We start from the raw sequence: 24119 nt of genomic DNA on the forward strand, positions 1-24119 counted from the left end.
TTTCCTAAAGTACACCATACGGTTTCCATGTTTTAATGTGTATTTACCTGTACATCTTCTAAATTTGGTAGCTTAAATTAAACTAAAAATAATTGTGTTTAAATTGCTGTTTGCTATATAAAACGGGTGAAAAATAAACAATTTAAAAATGACTACCTTGCTTGATACAAAAAAGGGCTAATGCTACAGAAACAGCCTCAACGAAGCGGTAAACTTTTTTCCTGTCATACTTGAACAAGCTTTTGGAATGAAGAAAGGGGATAAACCGTACTGACTATTCTATTTTAAAAATGTTCTGTAAATATATAAAAGAATTTAAAGAAATGTGAATGTGATTATCATTATTGTGTGTGTTTTCGGTTTGTTTGTTTTCGGTGTGGTTGTTTTTTTTTTTTTTTCCTTCTTATAAAATGAAAATATAGTCCGAGTTTCATTAACACGAAAAAGGTGACGTGGGTATACATCAATGAGACAGCAACACAATGAGAAGAATAACCAATGACATACAGGTTGCACTTCTGTAAATATAAACAATTTCCCATAGGAACTCCTTTAACGGCTAGAACTGTGCCACTTTTACTATGACGTTTCGTAAAAATATATATTCTAAAATGAAAAGTTCATAATTATGCACTAAGAAGAGGGGAAAGATATCACTACTATTTTTTTCAACGGTCTAAATATTGGGCTGTGCGGCATATTTTCAACATGTATATGCCTCGAACTTTTAAGAGTTTAAACTTTTACTAAAATTCTGTACTACGCCTTCTTTTACTTTGAGTCTTGATCAAAATTCAATTTGGCCGCTATCCATGTGTATTTATACTGGTAACTTTCACAAGTTATGTCTCTATGAGATGAAACATAGAGATCATATGGGGAACCAGTACGTAAACAAAACAAGTGCAACCTATAGAGAATACTATACAGTCTTCGACAACAGACAGGTAACTTTACAATATGAAAATTTCTACGCATTTAAGTTATGAGTTTGAATGTCCCTTTGGTATCTTTCGCCTCTCTTTAACAGTTGTCACAAAAAAAATTACAGAATTAATTGCAATTCTTGTTTTAACAAAATATTGTAACACTAATTGATTTCTCTTATATTCTTGTATTGAGATACATTAAATCTGGTTCGTCTACTTGAGCTCTTGGGATTGTAGAGGTGTCTCAGGTTGATACGAATGTGATATTGAAAAAGCCGTATAGGATTCTCTATATATATCATTGCTTAGTCTGAGGGAAGCAATCATATTATTCTTATTAGACGGGATCGTGCAATCTATATGCTTACAGAATCTATACTGAATTTTAAACGCCAGTTTATACTTTGCATAAAAGTGTTTCTGATAATTGCGTCTGACTGTTTTCTAATACACCATTCTATAAAAAATACCAGGTAACATGTATGTAAGATACACACTCGTAGTTTAAATTGTGTTACGGTTACGTAAGTCTTCTGTTACATTAAACAATGATCGACTGGGTGTTTTAACTTGCAACAACGCCATTTGTATGTTCATTTGACCTACATTCACTGGGAATTAAAATAAATGTCATATGATTTGATTTTAAGAAGTCCACACTTTCTAAATATGATCCTTCTAAAATGACTAACCTTTTATTAGTTTAAATCCCAATCCAAAATAAATATAAACAATCCAACGGGTTGATTCAAATGAATTGGACACTCTTATTTGTATAGTGTAACACAGTAAAGTTTTTGTTCTCATTCTATTAATAAATACATGTATCTGACTGTGCTATCGATGCTCATCTACTTGAGACAGAAAGCATGTATGAAAAATTCTACTTACTGTAAACGTCTTTTATCAAAACAAGATTAATTCACATTCTTTAACGTGTCACTATCAACGAAATAAGTTCACAAATCATATGTTGGCCTTCAATTGTAAAATTAGAATAGGGATATACCGGAAAGAAATAAATAGCTATAATCATGATAAAGGACGGGATATATTTTATTAGTTTTGTTACTCTTTTCTTTAAACGGATTATTTATGCATTGTACATAAATCCATTTCATTTGGAAATTATAAAACATGTTACTTCAATATTTTGTCCATACGCTGCTATTTTTGAGTCCAAAGAAAATTAAAATAGAAATAGATTTACTATAAAATTCAATCACATCAAAATCCGTCTATTTTTTTTAATTAAAAGGCCCTTTAAGGCATATCTATTAGAAACAAGAGAAAACAAACAAAGATTAACATATAAGATATTCATTATAGACAATACATGCGTTAAACATTATCAAATCAACAGTTGGATCCTTAAAGTGTTGTTTCATCTTTTTAAAGATATATAAATATGTAGATATAAGAAGATGTGGTATGAGTGCCAATGAGACAACCCTCCATCCAAGTCAAACTTTATAAAAGTAAACCATTATAGGTCAAAGTACGGTCTTCAACACGGGGCCTTGGCTCACACCGAACAGCAAGCTATAAAGGGCCCCAAAAATTATTAGTGTAAAACCATTCAAACAGGGAAACAAACGGTTTAATCTATATAAAAAACGGAAAACGAGAAATAATTATGAACCACATCAACAAACGACAACTACTGAACATCAGATTCCTGACTTAGGACAGGTGCAAACAATTGCAGCAGGTTTAAAAGTTTTAATGGTACCAAACCTTCACCCTTATCTGAAACAATAGTGTAACATCACAACATAGAAAAACACACTATAAAATATCAATTGAAATGGCTTAACTCAATCAAAAGACATATTAACACCGGTGAACATACACTGAACAAATAAATTTGATCTATGATACAATGCAAATACAAAATAAATGTATATATAAATATAGTTTTTGGATACGTCTTTGGTAACATTTATTGCGCCACAATACTATGCGTAAGATGACAATTTTTGTGTAATGTGTGTCTATTTCAAAATGTTAACATAAAAGATGTCATAGTGACATCAGAAAAGACCTTTCTGCACTGAAGTTTCAAGATTAAATCAACCTGTTCATTTAATAAAAAAAGTAAATGTTATTGTTTTTCAACATTTCATCAACAAAAGCATAAATGAAAAACTAAATGCAGGGTATTCTAACAAAGTGAGTAGCAAAAACGTTGAATTAACCCAGTTATTTTCCGTTTTGCAAGTAAGAACGGAAAATAATTTGCACTAATATTTTACGATAAAATGATGTATGTTCAAAACCTTGAAAGCGAAATACATACCTTGAAGTACATACTATATTCAGCATAACATGTTTTATTTTTTGAAGTAAAAAAATACGATTTCCATGTTGAAATGTGTATTTACCTGTAGATGTTCTAATTTATTTAGCTTAAATTTAATAAGAAAATAATTGTGTTTAAATTTTTGGATGAGATATAATCTGTACTGTATAAAACGGGTGGACAATCATCAAATTAGAAATGGAAAATGTTGCGTGATAGAACGAAAGGTCTTATATTACACAGACACAGTATAAAAGAAGCGTTAAAACTTTTTTTCCCGTCATGTTTTTAAAACAACCTTTTGAAATGAAGAAAATTGATAACCTGTATTATTCTATAATTAATAATCTTTTCTGTAAATATAAAAGTATTGAAAGATATGTAATTGTGATTATCGACATTGTGTGTGCTTTTTCGTGTGTTTTTTTTTTTTTTTGGGGGGGGGGGGGGGTATATAAATCTTTCTTTGTTATTTAATGGCAATATAGTTCTAGGATCGTCGTTCGAAAAACAGAGATGCAGCAACACAACGACACAAATTACCAAACGACATCTACAGGGTAACATACATGTATAGTTTTTCAAAAAGCTTCAATAAACACCAAATTCTACAATAACGAAAATTATCAAGATATTACATACATTTACTGACAAAGGTTAGGATATGTTGGATATGAGACAGACACATGCAGATGCGGCAGGTTAAATTCGCTTTTTTAGACTCAACCCTACTTTTTTTATCTCCATCAGTAGATTAACAAAACGTTCATAAAGAACAAACATAAAACCAAAAACAGGAAAACAATCTAGGTTTAAGCAGAAAACATTATCTCAAAAACCGCGGAATGAAGTCGGTTTATTATCTGAGTCGATTTTGAACTAAGATGAAAATGGGTTCTGGTTATTCAGAAGGTCATCACAATATGAAAACTGAACCGACGAATTTAGATTGTGTGTCGTCATCAAAGATCTAAAAATAGTTTTGTTATTGCTTTGTTGAAGCTGAGTTAGCAAAGATGAAATGGGAAAACTGCTTTGTAGGGGAATTTTAATATCGATGACGATGATGTTACATACAGAATAAAACGGACAAAGAAATCTAAATATATAAAAATGGGACACGTGGTATGCTTTTCAACGAGAGAACTATCAACCAGATTTTAAATGTCGTGGACGTAAGCAGTTATAGTCACCGTACGGTCTTTTAAATGAGCAAAACCCATAACGTGTAGACAACTACAAAAGGCACCGATGTAGCAAAATGTAAAACAATTCAAATGAGAAAACTAATGGACTGATTTATGACGAAACAATTTAAATAAAAAAACAAATATGACAGACATGACATAGTTCAAGATTCCTTTCAGTAAGACCAAATTAAAAATATAACTGTGATAAGGATTCTCCTGTCTTTGTCACTAAGGGTGCTTCAAGCTTTCTACCCTCAAGTTTAATTTCCACTCTTTGTAATGGATCATGACAACATTGCCAGATAAACTGAAGGTAAAAATGACGATCAAAAATAAAACAGAATCCTACTTACCTACCCCTTTTTTTCTTAAAAAGGGAACCATTAACAGACATACTCTTTGTTTGGCCTTACTTAAAGAATTGTAATAGAATAATTTCGCATTGTATTGCTTGAATTTGTTTTCCTTGTCCTTTAAACTGGATACCATAGAGTTTAGTGATTTTTAATACTTTTTGTTACTCCATTATACTTAATTAAAAGGAGGAAGAGTTGTTTTCTTCTAAAAAAAAATACTATATATACTATGACTAAGTCATAAACCTCCCAAGCGGATGCCTTAGCTATAACTTATTGCGTTAGCTTTTCTCTTAAAATATGTTTACATATTCCAATTTTTTATTAATCTCGTTTTTTTATCCGTATTTTGACATTTTGTATATATATTTGCCTATACATGTATGTTGATCTTCCAATGTTTAACTTTGATTGTTTATGTCGATAAATAGCCGTATCGTTGACATGTTTCGCTACATTCATTAGATATGTACAGCTTGTAAATATATATAAACAATTACCTGTTTGTCGTTTAGTCCAGAGGTATCCAAATATCCCTCGAACTGCAGCTGTTGCGGAATTAAGACATAAATCCCGTCAACTCATTGTTATCCTACAATACGTCATAAACATTTGTTACGTTACAACTAGTAAAACAGATAATGAGAAAAAGACTATACCCTATAGTAAGCTATAAATTGCCCGGAATGAAAAAATAGAAAACCAACAGCCTTATTTAGTCTTCAACGCTCTTCAACGTTGTACTTTATTTGGCCTTTTTCACTTTTTAAATTCGAGCGTCACTGATGAGTCTTTTGTAGACGAAACGCACATCTTCCGTACAAATTTTTATATAAAATAAGAAGATGTGGTATGATTACCAATGGGACAACCCACCACCGGATACTAAATGGCATAGAAGTTAACAACTATAGGTCACCTTATGGCCGTCTACAATGAGCAAAACCCATACTGCATAGTCAGCTATGAAAGGCCCCGAAATGACAAATGTATAAAAATTCAATCGATAAACTAACGGCCTGATTTATGTTCAAAACAATGAACCTGAACAATTATGATATACAGCAACAAACGACAACCTCTGAAATGCATGCTCCTGACTTGGGACAGGCACATGCAGAATGTGGCTGGGTTTAAACATGTTTGAAGGCGCTAACAGTCCCCTTACCTGGGACAATGTTGTAACGGCACAACACAACAATAAAACATACAAAAAAATAAACGAAAAACACTCAATTACAGGCTCCTGACTTGGGACAGGCACATGTACAATGTACCGGGGTTAAACATGTCTGTTGTCGCTAAACCCTCCCCTTAACCTGGGACAGTGTTGTAACAGTACAACATATAGGAACAGACTATAAAAATCAGTTGAAAAAGGCTTAACTCACAAGATCAATACAAAGCAGAAAAACAAATATATAAAACACAAACCGGACTTGGTAAGGAATTTATACATCCCACGTCAAAAAAAGACACTATTTACAAATCTTAGAGTACTTAAAGTTACTGCAAGCTAGTTCAAAGCTAATAACAACTAATAAAACAAATCAATTTTCTAAGATCAGTACATGTTCAACATCCAATGGATTTAGAGTAAAGACGTGATTAATAGTTACAGAAAAAACAAGACCGTGTGCAAGACTTAAATACAGGTATCGAGAGATTGTGGAACCGTGAAGGTGTATAATGTATATAACGATACTATTTAGTTTAGTTTTAATTCCTTGATAACAAAATAAATACTGATTCCAATAAAAACATTATTCATACAGCGTTGAATTTGTAACTTTTGACAATAAGTTTTTTTTTTTAAATGAGCGATAAGTATACCCGGATCGTATCTAAATTTCAAGGCTCGATAAACAACATCACGGTAAAAATAAGAATGTGCTATCCCGTTTGAAATAGGTTTTCTACAGGTACCGCAAAACTTCTATGGAATAATTTAATAAATGTTTTAAGTAGTTACTGGTAACAAAATAATTCTGATACATTGATTACGTTCATTGAAATTCAAAAACGTCACTACAGACACGGACATAGCGAACAAGTTGTGATATATAAACACAAGAAGTTGGTGCTAAACGAAAATCACCGTCCCAAAAAAGGAAAATCAACAATAGGGAAGGAAAAATCGTCTCTTGTCGTAAATTTCTATGTAGAGTTTCCCGTGTAAAACTGCAATTTCCTAATCTACGAAAGGACAGTTATTACCGTTTGTATGTATTTTATTGATTAAAAGTAAGATCCTTTGTTTCAATTTTGGCAGTATATTTATAAAATTCTTGAGTTTTTTTAAGAAATCAAGTTAACGGTAAGTGTTGTGAATTTATCAATTAAATGAAATTAAGCCTGGTATTTATGGTGGGTTAAATAATACTGCAAAATAAATGAGCAACAATTATTACAGACAGCAACCAATTGCTCCCACCGTATTGTTGGCTTCTGGTTTTTGGGAATGCACATAAAGAATATGGTTAAAAAAGGAAATGAAATATAATTGAAATGAGACAACTATCCATCAGGGTTCAAATGACATGAATGTGGGCAAGATATAGGTCACTGTACGGCATTAAATAATGAGAAAAAATACATACCGTATAGTATGTTTCAATAGACCGCGACATGGAAAATGTGAAACAATTCAAACGAGACACCTAAAAGCCTGATTTATAACAAATTAATATACGAAAAACAATTTGACAAACAAAAACAAAGGACAACTACTCAATTACAGACTCCTGACTTGGGACAGGCACATGTACAATGTACCGGGGTTAAACATGTCTGTTGTCGCTAAACCCTCCCCCTAACCTGGGACAGTGTTGTAACAGTACAACATATAGGAACAAACTATAAAAATCAGTTGAAAAAGGCTTAACTCACAAGATCAATACAAAGCTTAAAAAACAAATATCTAAAACACAAACCGGACTTGGTAAGGAATTTATACATCCCACGTCAAAATAAGACACTAAGTACAAATCTTAGAGTACTTAAAGTTACTACAAGCTAGTTCAAAGCCAATAACAACTAATAAAACAAATCAATTTTCTAAGATCAGTACATGTTCAACATCCAATGGATTTAGAGTAAAGACGTGATTAACAGTTACAGAAAAAACAAGACCGTGTGCAAGACTTAAATACAGGTATCGAGAGATTGTGGAACCGTGAAGGTGTATAATGTATATAACGATACTATTTAGTTTAGTTTTAATTTCCTGATAACAAAATCAATACTGATTCCAATAAAAACATTATTCATACAGCGTTGAATTTGTAACTTTTGACAATAAGTTTTTTTTTTAAATGAGCAATAAGTATACCCGGATCGTATCTAAATTTCGGGGCTCGGTAAACAACATCACGGTAAAATAAGAATGTGCTATCCCGTTTGAAATAGGTTTTTTACAGGTACAGCAAAACTTCTATGGAATAATTTAGTAAATGTTTTAAGTAGTTACTCGTAACACAATAATTCTGATACATTGATTACGTTCATTGAAATTCAAAAACGTCACTGCAGACACGGACATAGCGAACAAGTTGTGATATATAAACACAAGAAGTTGGTGCTAAACGAAAATCACCGTCCCAAAAAAGGAAAATCAACAATAGGGAAGGAAAAATCGTCTCTTGTCGTAAATTTCTATGTAGAGTTTCCCGTGTAAAACTGCAATTTCTTAATCTACGAAAGGACAGTTATTACCGTTTGTATGTATTTTATTGGTTAAAAGTAAGATCCTTTGTTTCAATTTTGGCAGTATATGTATAAAATTCTTGAGTTTTTTTAAGAAATCAAGTTAACGGTAAGTGTTGTTGAATTTATCAATTAAATGAAATTAAGCCTGATATTTATGGTGGGTTAAATAATACTGCAAAATAAATGAGCAACAATTATTACAGACAGCAACCAATTGCTCCCACCGTATTGTTGGCTTCTGGCTTTTGGGAATGCACATAAAGAATATGGTTAAAAAAGGAAATGAAATATAATTGAAATGAGACAACTATCCATCAGGGTTCAAATGACATGAATGTGGGCAAGATATAGGTCACTGTACGGCATTAGATAATGAGAAAAAATACATACCGTATAGTATGTTTCAATAGACCGCGACATGGAAAATCTGAGACAATTTAAACGAGACACCTAAGAGCCTGATTTATAACAAATTAATATACGAAAAACAATTTGAAAAACAAAAACAAAGGACAACTACTGAATTAGAGGCTCCTGACTTGGGACATGCACATAAAGAATTTGACGGGGTTAAACATAGATGCGAAAGAGACCAATCCGATAATCAAACTCACAAGTCGAAAACAAAACGACATGCCATGGCAAAAAACGAAAAAAACAACCAAACACTATACAAAACACAACATAGAAAACCAAAGATTGAGCATAATGAATTCACCCTCGCTTACACGGGACAGTGGTGTAACAGCACAACATAAAAAAACCTGTAAAAATCACCTGCAAATAGCAAACTCAATAGATCGGTACGAAGCATAAAAACAACTAACATGAAAGCAATAGACACAAAGCACTGACGTAAGAGTATTCGCAGTTACTGAGAGCTAGTTCTTCAAAGCCGATTACTGTCTATCAGATCGCTTCTGTACATTTAAACAAATACAATGTGTTTGAACTAATGTCATATAACTACATTTTAACTGCAAACAAAATAATAGATTTCCTTTTGTCAATGATTTTCAACAAATAGAATATAACTTGACTTTCCAAAATTTACTAAAAATAAATGTTTGATTACAAAAAACTACTCATATTGCTAAGTGTTTATATTTAAACCCTTATAAATAACTTAACTTTTATAGTTTTATAAATAATTATAAAATACAAATATTTACTTTTGAAACGAAACCAAAATATCCCAATTTTTCATTTAGACAGTTAACTTGACATTAAATATCTTCAAAAAGAATTCAAAAAAAAGTTTGTGTTCTTAAGAAATACTATAGGTTCCACTTTGTAAATACAGCTTTTTCACAAGCCACGCCTCTTTTGAGGAGATATATAATATTCATAGATATGTTAATTTGTAAACGAACTGGTTCCCAGATATGATCTCTGTGTTTCATCTCATAGAGACATAACTTCGGAATGTTACCAGTATGGAAAAAACATGGAAGCGCCTAAAATTTAATTCTTAGGAGGTCCAAAAATGGAGGTAGGGATTGTATAGAATTTTAGTATAAGTTTAAACTCTTAGAAGTTCAGGGCATATAAATGTTGAAAATATGCCGCACATCCCTATATTTTGACCTTTGAATGATTTAGTAGTGCATATCAACTTTCCGTTCTGGGATATAATTTTTCACGAAACTTCACAGTAAAAGTGGCACAGTTTAAGCCGCAGAGAGAGTTTCCATTGGAAATTGCATTGTCTATATTTACAGAATTTCAACCTATATAGGGTGAAAAAAAAGAGAACATATAGAATTTCACCAAATCTGGTTTATCTCAGAGATTTAAATGAAATTAACTCAAACACAAAGTTTTATGAATATTCATGAATATTGAGAAAACACTGGGCCTTAACTATGATGACTCAGCATAAATTCACAGTTTACAGTATGCATAGTCTACTTAAAGACTCGATTTCAAAATAAATTCTTAATGTATGCATATTTGTAATTTGAATTGTAAAGACGTGCTTATATTTACTCTTCGCAGTCATTGAAACTCATAGATCCTTCCTGAATATTGTTTTTGTGGTGTTTTTGTTTTGTCGATAAACCAAAAGTAAGCCGTAACACCTGAACGTGTTTTTTTTTTGTGACCGCGGCATAAAAAAATACAAGCTAGAAATACAAAAATACCTCAATAAAACTAACAATAGTGTGTTCTATCCTAAAAATGTACTTCATATTCCATATTCACAGAAAAAGCATAATAATTTAGCAAATGTGAGGCCCCAGTGGCCAAAAAACCCAGAAAAATGCCTACCCCCTGGGTCACAAAACAGATAATTTAATCTGTATATGCTATGATTTTATTATTTTAAAGTCTTTTGTATGGAAAACAATAACTGTGCTTTGAAATTATGCAAAAACAGATGTTAGCAGTCAGTTTTATAAAACTTTTAGTGAAGTCATACATTAGACTGGTAACTTCATACATATAACTTTTGAAAATATGGCTTTGTTTAAACACTTCTAGTTCATATATTAGCTTAACTATGTTAGATATATGGTTACAAATGATATTGTTGAGACAACATTTCTACACTGACCATTTGAGGTAGAAATTGTTAACTTTAATTGACAAATAGGCATACAGTAAGATGTGGACTGGAGACTAAGGCAGGATTGATACGTTATATAATCTTGAATGTTGGAATGATTAACAACTAAACTTTACATTTATAGTATTCTGAAATGCTTTTAATTTGTTTTAAGAATAGTTTCAAACAGTTTCTAGACATGTCATGTCAGAAAACATGCACATAGGGTAAGTTGACAATAATTAAAGTCTTGTTTTTAAATTCTTTAAAAAATTGAAACAGGGGTGGGGGTATTAAATGTAGAAAATAGTTAGAGTATATGCAGTGATTTCTTCAAGGCAATAATTCTGATAAATAAGTATTGTTGTGAGAAAAAATTTTTTTCAAGAGTTTTCTATTTGAATAAATGTTTGCATAGATTGCACTTTATAAAAACAGCTGTTTCACAAGCCACGCCTCTTTTGGGGAGATATATAATATTCATAGATATGTTAATTTGTTAACGTACTGGTTCCAAGATATGACCTCTATGTTTCATCTCATAGAGGCATAACTTGGGAATGTTACCAGTATGGTAGCGAATTTTAGTATAAGTTTTAAACTCTTAGAAGTTCAGGGCATATAAATGTTGAAAATATACCGCACAGCCCTATATTTTGACCTTTGAATAGAATAGTAGTGCATATCAACGTTCCGTTCTGGGATATAATTTTTCACGAAACTTCACAGTAAAAGTGGCACAGTTTTAGCCGCAAAGGGAGTTCCTATGGGAAATTGCATTGTCTATATTTACAGAATTGCAACCTTAAAGTAACAACTGTAAGTTAGTTAAAGTTACCTTTTTAAAAATCCTTTGTTTGAATGCATCATTAAAAACTAATACTGCACACACTGTTAAAAGTTTTGATATAATCCACAAAGATAACATAATAGAAGTCAACAAGTATTCAATATAATAACAAATAACTGTATTATAACATTCAAACTAAAAGCCTTAATGTTCACATTTTTTTTCAATTGGATTACGTCAGACAGTTACGGTATATCCACAAAGTAATACTATACAAAATTATACTAGTGCTAATAATAATGTTAAAAAATATGATTGTTTTTCACCTGAAACTGGTGAATGGGAATTTGTTTTTACATTGGTATAAACAAACTGGAAACAAAAGCATTGAATAAACGGTCATTTCATTTTTTTTTTCTTTTATTTGTAAGGAGTTTTAGAGAGGCGAAAATTACCAAAGGGACGTTAAAACTCATAAGTCGAAAAAAAAAATGACAACGCAATGGTAAAATACGAAAAATGGCAAAAAGACAAACACTCAGTATACAAAACACAACACAGAAAACCTAAAGACTTAGCAACACGATATTGATCACAGGTGCTACGGAAGGGTAAAATATGTACATATAATTAAATTGACAATTTTAAAATTATATAAGACATTGTGCAAAGGTTTAAAACTGAATAATTTAAATTTGGTACGCTACAGTGTTAACGTTCTGAAAGCATGTTATTCCAAGCGTTTAGGAATTCCAAACTAAAAATGGTTGACTTCGAAAAAATAAAAGAATAACTCAACCAAGGATGTTACAAATATCGTTTGAGTATACTTAATTAATTTTCAATTCAAGCTTGATAAACAATATGTATCTTTTACATGGACCTTGCCATTTCATGTTCTATCATTGTCGGATTATTGAACAGATGGTACGTGTACCCGAGCTGACTGACACTTCATAACCAGCGACATCATGCATCTCGATTGTATTAATATACAAGTACATTAATTTGTAAGATTCTGATTTTTGAGAATACGACATATGTTTTAAGTATACTTATCATGATCATGAATGAACAGTGATGTTTATCAATAGATAGCAACGTCTGATTAGTTTGCAATTCTTAATGTATTTATGCTAATTTAAATAGTGCATATCTTGTAATGATGATAATTACACACAAGAGGGGCAAAAAATATCATAGTAATCATCAAACGCAAAAGTCGAAAACAAACTGACAACGCCATGGTAAAAAACCGAAAAACCAACAATAGACAAACAACAGTACACAAAACATATAAAATAACGACTGAACAACATTAACCCTAATAAACACCGGGGGCGATCTCAGGTGCTCCCTCGGAAGGAAAATAAGTTCCGGCTCCACATGTTGCTTCTGTCGTGTTGCTCAATTACAAACTCAGTGATAAGTCTAAATTTACATTCAAGGAAAAAAAGGATCCGATTGTGGTTACGACTATTGAAACACATCCGTCGTCATCTGTGAAACAGATATTCCATAACGTTCAACCGTTACAATTGGTGCACACGAAATGCCCTTTTCAGATTTATCTTCATTCATAACCCTCATCAGGAACGATCAAACAAAAAAAAAAACATGAAAGCCAAAGATGTATAAAAATTTGAATTCGTTAGGAAATTTAAGACCAACAAGGACTTCAAAATAATAGCCAAATCCATCTAAGGTCAAATTTGCCTAAAGGAGTTGCAAAAATATGTTTTTGATAATTTCGAGATATATCAATAGTTAATTTAACACAAGTGTGTCATTAATCATGTCATTACCGAAGCAAGGACTACTGAGCTGATGATACCCTCAAGGACTAGGAGTTCACCAGCAGAGGTACAAAAAAAAAATAGCATCAACAATTTCATTTCCATTTTGAACTCTAGTTAAATAAGAATTGTATTGATTTTATTGATTTTTATCTATAATTAATAAGCGGAAGGTTCCAAACTCCTAGATTGACATATATCAAATTCGTTGAACAAAAGATCTATAGATTGACAATAAGTAAAGTATTGATCATGTTGATGTCGCAATAAAAACGGTTGTTAAGAATCAAATGACGCGTATCAATTAAAATCTAAAAGTTTTGTTAATAAAAATGCGTTGTTTATTAGTATCATGTACCTGACATTTTACAGCATAAGATTTCCCAAGAAAATGTGTTATAAGGCATCATCACGGAATAGAAAATGCAGAACAAATGTGTGAAAAGGGCAATACTAAAAGGTAAAAATCATTAAGAAAACCACAAGACAAAACAGATGCAGATGTTGGTAAATAGAAAGGATATAATAGAAAGGTATGAATCTCAAAAGACATTATCAGAAAAGACAAAAGAATAGAAACTACAGGACATAAAAATATTTCTTCTATTCAAAAATATGTGTAAGGTTTACTTTTGCATCGATCGTTTGAAAAAACCACGATCAATTACAGGCTATAGTGGTCTTTACTCTTTTTGATTCAATACTAATATACTTGAAGAAACAGAAACATAAATTAGTTTATTGCATATCTCCTTACATACATCTCATTCCTTTGATTTTTATTTTCATGGTGAAGGTAAATCAAGAAAAACGTCTGGATGCAGCAAAACTATGAATTGTTTTATTTTTCATTCCAGAGCACTTGGTCGATACCGTTGCCGGTGGATTTTGACCTACGGGGGTATTGTAAGCCCAGTATTATTACATCGGCACTGACTTGATCAATATTATACCTTAAAGTTTCTCAAAAATATCTTAATAAAAAAAAGAAATTATTCGAAACGTAAATTCCAACTCCCTCACGCATAGTTGACAGTAGCTGGTTTTGGGTATTTTTATGTCCCGTTTAATTATATAGCTCATCAAGAATGTATAAATCCGTGGCTTTCTAATGTTTGTATTCGAGTGCTCTTTAAGAAGGTAGAAATGCGCTTCTTATTTAGTAAATATTTTCATTTTCTAACTCTAGGTTGATACCGCTAATGGTGCGTGTAAGTTACCGGGGATATCATCAGCCTAATAGTCAGCGCGTTGGCACTGACATGATTTACATGTTTATCATCAATTACCAAAAGTTCCTGTCAATGAATTTATAATGTTCGATTAAGTAAATTACAAATTCTCTCAGGCGAAGTTGCCTTATATGGGTTTTAGCTATTATTTTAGTTATACAGCTCAACAAGTATTCAGACAGCCATACCTTTCATATTTTTTTATTTATTTGATCGTTCCTGATCTAGAAAATCTATAGAAGCGAATTATAGAGTGTTATTTTCAGGTTCTATCTCGGAGTCGATACAACTGCTTGTGAACTGTTAGTCTCCAGAGTATCGTCCGCCAAGCAGTAAGTGTTTCGGAACTGATATGATTTATAACATAGATTTTTCTAAATAAAAATCCGTTAAGAAATACCATTAGACACTCAAATTCTGATTCCCTCACACAAAGCTGACCTTTTTTTAATTTCGACCCCTTTTGAAGGTAGAAGGTTATTCAATATGGTATTTTGCAAAAGGTAACACCAATCTCACGATTGAAGCTACTAGCGGTGTGAGTTCTAATTACCTTTTCAAAGCATCTAATTGTATCCACCGTTTTCTTTAAGCGATTTGAAACAAACGAAGGGGATGTTGTATATTTTCCATTTAGGCAACTATTTATCTGAGATCAAATTACGTAGATCGATGTTAGCAACTACAGGTTAACGTACGCCCTTCAACAAAGAGCCAAACCCATACCGCATAGCAAGCTGTAAGAAGTCCCGACATGACCAAACTGTATGAATAGAAAGTACCAATAACAACTAACAAACAAAATTCTGACACGTACAACGTACTGATCTGAGCGTACTCGCAGTTACTAGAAGCCATTTCAAAGCCAACAACAACATATACAAAAATCAGGTTGAAACACAAATGTTGCTCAAATTTTAACAAATTATAATTTATAACTTTTGTTTGTCTTTTAAATACATTTTGGGGGTGTTTTGTGTCCAATCATGTTAAGGCTTCCGTTGTATTTTCCAATTGTCTAATAGAAATAAGAACGCAATTTATAGATTGTTTTATTTTATTTCCATTTTTGCTCGTTATTTTTTTTTTTTTTTTTATTTATACATTTTCAGCTCCCTAGATCTCATGGCAATTTAGTCTTCCAAAATTTAACTAAATTTTCAAACTGCAATTTGAAATCGGGAAACTGACGATCAGTTGTGTCTTTAACATATTCTAAAGGTTGAACTGTACATAAATCTACTGATATGTTTTCTTCATTCAATTGTAATGGGATTATTCTGTCTTCTTTCAGTGGATCTTTCAACGACTGAATGAAATTTACTTGTTTCCCATAACCTGCAACTGGATCTGATTCGAGATTTTCAGTTACATAGATGAAAACTAGTCTACATGAGTCTAAGAGAGTGCTTAGTCCAGGCAGAAGTTGAGTTCCAGGTGCTAACAAATCTTCTGGTAGTGCAACTTGAAGATTACAGATATCAGGAAAATTATGCATTAGGAATCTTTTACACTCATTGGCTTCTCTCTGATCTTTATTTGCGTGAAGTATCAAAATGTCAAAGCGAAAGATATCTGCAACGTTAAAAACCAAAAACAAAATAATATTCTATCATGAATAAATTATAAATACGACAGGTCATCAAAGTATTTATGAAAAGCAATTATCTTAATGAACTGTAATTAATTTTATCGTTTAATGTTTCCTCAATAAGGAAAAATTAAATTAAAAGCTTTGTTTAAAACAGGTACATTTTTACATTAAGTCAGGGATTGTTTATTAAAAACCAGGTGGTCAATACAGACATGTGTATATTGAACGAATTGGGGAACTATACAAAAGCCAAAAGAAGGTACAAAAGAAACGTAATCGTCCAAAAGAAAGAAACCAGTCTTTTTGTATATAATTTGTAATGTATATAGTCACATTTAATAATTCCCGCATTATTCCATTTGAACCATTCTTGCTTTAACATTGATGTTGTCAGTTAATTTCATTGTCCACTTTCATGGACAGTTTTACTTGTAATGGTATCTTATAGTTAATTACAGTTCAAAATATGTTTGTTGGTTGATTTGTATAAATTCATTTTAATTTCATCCCGTGTGTGCTAGGTTATTTTTTCTCATTTATCCCTTAACTGTTGCATGAACCTTTTTATTATTATTTTTGCTACTATTATTATTATCATAAAATTGTTATAATGATTATTATTAAATACAATCATGTAGGTCTACACGTATATATTAAATCAAAGGGTTATCGAAAATAGATTTCCAAAATTGTATACTTAAATTTGAACCATGTGTACCTTTATGTCTGTCCTCTTCTAGATCTAGTTGACCTGTAAAATAGGAGAAAAAATATATTAGGAGTATTGCGAATGTTAATAATTTACAGATAATTTTTCTGACTGCGCTTAGCTTTCAGGCAGTAATCCAAATTAAACAACTTAAGGTACAATTCTTTGTCTCAAACTGAAATGACAAAACATGCATGGAAGAAGAGGTTTAAATTTTCGACTGTTTGTTTCAGTTTTAGCTACATGTATTTCGACTGTTTTCCCGTCATTTTTATATGTTTGTACATGCTTCATTATGTTGTAAATAAAAACACATTGTTGTTTGAAAACAAACGATTAATAATACCTTTATAAGGTTCATCCCAGGACAAAAGAAAAATGGTTTCCCATTTATGTAAGAGCCTTTTATAGCCGACTAAACAGAATAGGGGTTTTTTCAATGCTGAAGGCCGTGTGGTGACTTATTACTGCTTATTTCCACTTATCTTAACTCTGATGGATACTTGTCTCATTGGCAATTATACCCCACATCTCTTCATTTTATATAATTGTAAAAAGAATCACTTTCATCGTATGATCTAATACATAGTTTTACTCGAAAAATGAAAATGTATAATTCAAAAAGTATAATTATTGCTCTGTATTTAAGATACATGTATATCAAAATACAATCTTCTAAGTTGAGTTTCTGTCGTATATCTATTGTTGCTTAATTAATGCAAAACAATCATAAGGGAAACGGACGCATTACTTGCCTTTTCATTTAACTTTGTTTCATAGTTCTATAAATATCAAATCTTGATATAGGGGCGCAATTAGTGCCTTCAAAAATACCTACAACCTGCCGATAACAGCAATTGCCAAAACTCCAAGTAAAAAATGTCAGCCTTTATAGTGGAAACATAAAACACTTTACACGATAAAAATTATATCAAGTAATACAATTTCCAACTCATTCCATCAGAAAGTGTCATAAAAACAATTCCTTCTAATGTTCATTGAACCTACATTTCACATCTTTAGGTCTGTCTTCCTCCAGATCTTGTTGACCTATCAAAAAAATAATATTATGAATCCTTATGATTTTCTACCCCTGGAATATATTACCTTAGTTGTATCTGTAAAAATCTTGTGGAATTATGAGCCCTCATTGCTCTTCAACTTCATACTTGATTTGGCCTTTAATTTTTTTATGCGTTTAAGTAATATAATAAGATACAATGTCGGACTATTGTAAATTGATCTACATTAGACTTTAATTTTAAAAAATCAATAACTTCAGCTTTTCTTCTTTTTCAGTCTAAAATTACAAAACATGCGGCAAGTACATGTAGTTTTGTTGATTTGTGAATAATTAATTACCTAAAATCCATTGCGGTCCACATTTCAATCCAGACAATCAAACTCGACCTAAATTGCAAAACCTAACTTGATAAATTGTTTAAAATCATCCTGGTTATGCATGATATATTCGTCACTCGACGTACACTAGAAACAATCAATCAATGATTAATGATGATATCAATGTCAATCCTCAAAAATCAATGTATGTAAATTACAAGATTACTAGTTTCAACAGACCAGCTCTTGATGCTTTTCATATTGATTTTACCGTGAACGTAAAACGACAAACCACATTTCTACTAAATAAAGGATAAGCATTTCTTATCATTTGTCTTTCAATCTGAAGAAATAATTATCTTATTTAGCAGAAGTTTTAAGTGATCTATTAAAGGGAAATCCTTTATATATATGTATATGTATATATATATCAAAAATACCGCTATTGTTTTGATATTTGATTGATTAATTTTTTGTTAACTCATTGCATCCATATCAGGACCATTATATGATATTTGAATACAACGTTCCTTTGATAGATGATGTCCTCTCACTAAATTTTACAAATTGCTATGACTCTGGTGAACGTATCTATCTCTTTAAAATTGAAATAAATGATAAAAACAGGCAGAGTTAAGTCTGTCTCATCTTGACTTTTATCTGGACAATGAGGGTCAGGTAAGAAAAAATCGTTACAAACAAAGGAGATGATTTCAGCGTCCAAATGGTGAACTTTTCATATCTATATAGCAACATTCCAGCAGCAGAGGTATATGAAGTATCTATATCCAAGTTGATACGATATTCCAGAGCAAGTATTTCCTAATATATTTGCCTTGTTATAGGTGTCAGACCACCAATTCACTCCCTCCAATTTAGTAAAAGTAGCCCTAGTCTGACACAAAATAGTGCTTTTGGCGTCATTCTTCACTTAAACTAACCATCAAATTTGCAGAAGTGAAACTTTTGGTGAAAGATAAATATTTTTAGACTATTTTGAGTCAAAATTTACCTGTTTATGAGTTTGCATTCAAAATTGAGGATTAATGCGCTCCATAGTATACTAATTGAAGATTTCCAAAAAATCGGGGGTTATTCTTAGTATTCCTTGTCTGCTGAAAGCCATTTATTTCTTACAAGACTTTAAACATGGATTGAAAACTGGCATGTAGAAAGGTGATACATGTACAATTCAGGTTATACCTGGTTTCTATGAAGTTAAACTTAAGGTAAAATGTTAAGAAAGCTATGAAAATTGCAAAATTTGTTTAAATAGATGGGGATATTGAATTGGTGGTCTGATACCTATAGGGTTTATGTTTACAAGGAAACTTTCAACTAAGAGTTACATGTGGTGATATTTGGGTCATCCATACGAAAATTTTACAAACGATTTCACAAGTTGGTTGACCGTTTTGGAATACCTGTTTCACAGATTGCGACGGATATGTTCCAATTGTTGTTTCCACAACTCAGTTCTTATTTTATCGAGTATGACAAACCGAATAAAATTTGTACATACATGAGCAACACAGCGGGTGCCACATATGAGGTAGGATCTATTTACCTTTCTATAGCACCTGATATAACGCATAGTTTTGTTTAAAAAGGTTTCATGTTGACCATGCTTTAGTTTTCAGTGCTGTTCTTTGCTTATTATTTTTTCAATGTATGTGTTGTTTAAACCGTTAACAGTCCTGTTGTTCTTTTGTCATGAAAAACAGTTCAATTTCAAAATTTCACATCCGCTAATGCGTGATGTATTATCGCTTGATATAACTTATCAGCATAACTTATTGGAGTACCACTTGGAGTTTCACATGTCGTGCAGGATCTATTAACCCATCTGGAGTACCTGAAATCATACCCGCAGTTTGGTGGGGTTGTGTTTCTTTGTCTTTTGTTTTCATTTTTGTGTTTTGTATAATTGTTTCATGGCGTTGTCAGCATATTTAAGACTAATATGTTTGAATGTATCTTCGGTATATGTACAATCCCCGTGTAACTATTTAAAGATAATGATATATGAATAAGTCATTGATTGTATATCAATTTGAACTGATTTGCGTTTGCGTCTATAACTCAGTTCTTTTTGACAATTGAAAAAAATATTTATATTTCATTGGATCAAATGTTGGGAACAATGTACCAATGTCAATACAGTACGACATGGAATGGCAGAAGAGGAGCAGTGGGTGTAAATGCAGCTCAAAATCTAAAGTTAAGAAAATTGTGGGTCATCTAACAGAAAAGTTGCCTGATCTGGATTTGCGGTCAACAGACTTCAGAATTTGCTCCTATTGGAAAGAAAAAAAATAAGACCAACCACTGCACACTTGTACTAGAAATCGGTATGGCTATCAACAATTATGTTTTTTGAAAGAACTGGGGCATTTATTAGTTGACTTCTTATATTGATACGGTAACAACAAACACAGCAGGTGTTGCTAGAAAGTGTTTTATAAACATATTGAGGATTTTTTTCTCCCTTTTAAAATTTGAGGTCTCACTAGTATCATCATTTTCTTATTTTCATTGGTAATTAATCATGTAAATATGGTAATACTTATGTAAATTTGTCCATATTAAGAACATTATAAAAAAAATGTCTGTAACTCAAATAACTACTGATTTCACTTCAAATACCCTTCACATAAGACATTTATGTTCTTCTGTGATTAAATTGCGATAAATATGAGTCCCCCATGTTTTTTTTTTTTTGAGAGGGGGGTGCTGTTTTGTTTTTTGTGGAAAAAGGGGGGGGGTGGGGTCTTTTGTTATTTCGTTGTCTTGAAATAATGAATGAACAAATTGTTCATTAAGAGGCTGTTTTACAGCCACTGTTCATAACCATCACTTTCAAAGACAGATACAATTTAGAAGGTAGATATTTCTGTTTTCTTTTTTTTTTCACTTACCAAATAAGTTAATCAAATTTCAAGCTTGACTAATAAAAATTATAGATACCAGCCCTTATTCAGAATCATAACTTTTTTTTTCTAATGTGTTGACCTTACTTGTTTACTCCGGGTGCAACCTTAATGCTCCTTTTATTGGTTGTTTCCGGATATGAAGATTTAAACACTACTGTGTATTATAATCATGATAATCTTGTGTTATGATTTGTGTACAAGAAATATGAAAAAAGGAATATTCTAATTCATAAGTCGGAAACGAACTGACAATTTTATGACACAAAACGAAATATAAATATGACAAATAGACAAACAACAGTGCACAAAACACAACAAAGACAAATAAAGATTGATAAATATGAACCCACCCATAAACCGGGGATGATATCAGGTTCTATGGAAGGGTAAGCAGGTCCTGCTTTACATGGGACATCCGTCCGGTTGCTCATGAAAACTCAAACGCAGTGATAAGTCTAATTCGGTAAGTCACATTCGAGGAAAAAAAGACGGGATTGCTTTTTTTTCGACAATTGAAACATATGCGTCGTCTGCGAGGGTGTGTTTGACGCGTGATGGCTATATTAAAATATACACTCTACAGTACTGTAGCCAATTATTAGTGTTTGATTATTTTCAATTAGTTAGTTTATGAATGAAACATACATTCACTATTTTCACCATTTGCAGCAAAAACCATCTACAGTGATCTATCTTATTCGTTGCTTAGATCCACAGCAGCCGAATATTTTGTTGCTTATTTTGTTTCGATGAAACTGATCAGGTAATATTTGCATTTCAAACAACTATACCATGATTATGAGTAATAAATTTAGTAAAAATAAATAGTGCCAATTTCGGAACGATTGTAAGATCGTTGGTTTATTTTTGTCAAAACCTATTTATAGAGTAGACTATAACTACTAGAGTTATGACTGGAAAGGCAAAGAATATTAACCGTATTTAATTAACATTAAACGGTTAATACTTTCGATGATTTACAAAAGAGAAAACGTGCAAAACATACGTTGACTTTCTACATTGACCTGTCAACATGAAAACCATTCAAATTGGAATGTTGTCAAACGACCCTCATCGTCAATATCAAGCTATATTCTGTCAGATTTAATTGATTTAAATTTAGAAAGGTGATATTAGTGAAGAAAACTATGAAATTGTTTTGAAAAAAATGTTTGCCAAAAATAGTTTAAATTAAAAACCAATTGTTCTGAGAACAATTGAAGGTCTTTCCACCCCAAACAGTATATTTGATATGAAGATATTCAAATCCAGTTAAGAATGTCATTTCCAGTGTCAAATGATAGCTTATTGTATACTGATTCCAAGAATATATGGTTTCTATACACTTTTGTTTTGTAAAGAAGATAATTTGTTTCTTCCGGTTTGAAAAACTAATTTCCGGTATTATTAAATAGTTAACTAGACAGTGATTCCAAAAATATATGGTTCTATATACTTTTACATCCAATAAGTGCAAAAATAGCTACTTCCGGTTTACACAAGGCCATTTCCGGTTGGAAAGAATATTAACCGTATTTAATAACATTAAACGGTTAATACTTTCGATGATTTACAAAAGAGAAAACGTGCAAAACATACGTTGACTTTCTACATTGACCTGTCAACATGAAAACCATTCAAATTGGAATGTTGTCAAACGACCCTCATCGTCAATATCAAGCTATATTCTGTCAGATTTAATTGACTAAAATATAGAGTTGGTATTAGTGTAGAAAACTATGAAATTGTTTTGAAAAAAATGTTTACTAAAAAAAGTTTAAATTAAAAACCAATTGTTCTGAGAACAATTGAATGTCTTTCCACCCCAAACAGTATTTTTGATATGAAGATATTCAAATCCAGTTTAGAATGTCATTTCCAGTGTCAAATGATAGCTTATTGTATACTAATGCCAAAAATATATGGTTTCTAAACACTTTGTTTTTGTAAAGGAGATAATTTGTTACTTCCGGTTTGAAAAACTAATTTCCGGTATTATTAAATAGTTAACTAGACAGTGATTCCAAAAATATATGGTTCTATATACTTTTACATCCAATAAGTACAAAAAAAAGCTACTTTCGGTTTACACAAGGCCATTTCCTGTCGGACTTTTCAAGGTAATTTTGCTTGCAACCTAATGCAAAAACTCCCATGGCTTTATTATATAGATATAAGAAGATTATATTTACATATGAAGTCAAAGTAAAGGTCAAAATCTAGAACGTCAAATTTACCTATGACCTTGACCTCAATTTCAAGGTCTTAAACCAATGTCCTCAAATCAAAAGACACTAAGTCTTTATTATATATGGTTAATGAGTTATATCCCCGTACGCATACTTTGAAATATAATAGGGGAGAAAACTCCCATTTAATGTCAGAGTACCCTTTCAACCAAAATGTATGTGTTACGACATGTCGCAACTAACAATTTCATGAAAATATGTTGTCGATATCTTATACGGTTTTGAAAAGAAGTGAAAATAAGCCAAAATCAAAACTTAGCAAGGACCTCGAATCCAAAGACCCTTCGTCTCTATCACTTATGGTTTACCAGTTACAAATGCATATCACATTTGTATCACTTAAATCAAATGCATAGGGGAAACTAACTCTCATATGGAGTTTCTGGAACGCTTGAATCAAAACCAAACTCAACATCCTGAAGATATAGCGAGCAATTTGGTA

At 31.6% G+C, this 24119-nt stretch overlaps 2 protein-coding genes across 8 annotated transcripts in view; both read right to left on the reverse strand.

Annotated features, from left to right (window-relative positions):
• Window positions 1–24119, reverse strand: part of LOC127724252 (uncharacterized) — a 259524-nt gene that overhangs the window by 144095 nt on the left and 91310 nt on the right. The gene's annotated exons all lie outside the window — the stretch shown is intronic.
• LOC127724240 (uncharacterized) overlaps window positions 15659–24119 on the reverse strand; it is a 136690-nt gene continuing 128229 nt past the window's right edge. For 5 of the 7 annotated variants that reach the window (XM_052231167.1, XM_052231163.1, XM_052231164.1 and 2 more), the window contains one exon: window positions 15733–16426. In XM_052231167.1, coding sequence (XP_052087127.1) covers window positions 15975–16426 — 452 coding nt within the window. In that variant the 3' untranslated portion in view covers window positions 15733–15974. Of the gene's footprint in view, window positions 16427–17163; window positions 17197–18162; window positions 18205–24119 lie in introns of all 7 variants that reach the window. The other 2 variants (XM_052231168.1, XM_052231169.1) reach the window with 1 other exon arrangement.

This window comes from Mytilus californianus, unplaced genomic scaffold (genome assembly GCF_021869535.1).
Source record: "Mytilus californianus isolate M0D057914Y unplaced genomic scaffold, xbMytCali1.0.p SCAF_14, whole genome shotgun sequence".
In the NCBI taxonomy this organism is placed as follows: domain Eukaryota; kingdom Metazoa; phylum Mollusca; class Bivalvia; order Mytilida; family Mytilidae; genus Mytilus; species Mytilus californianus.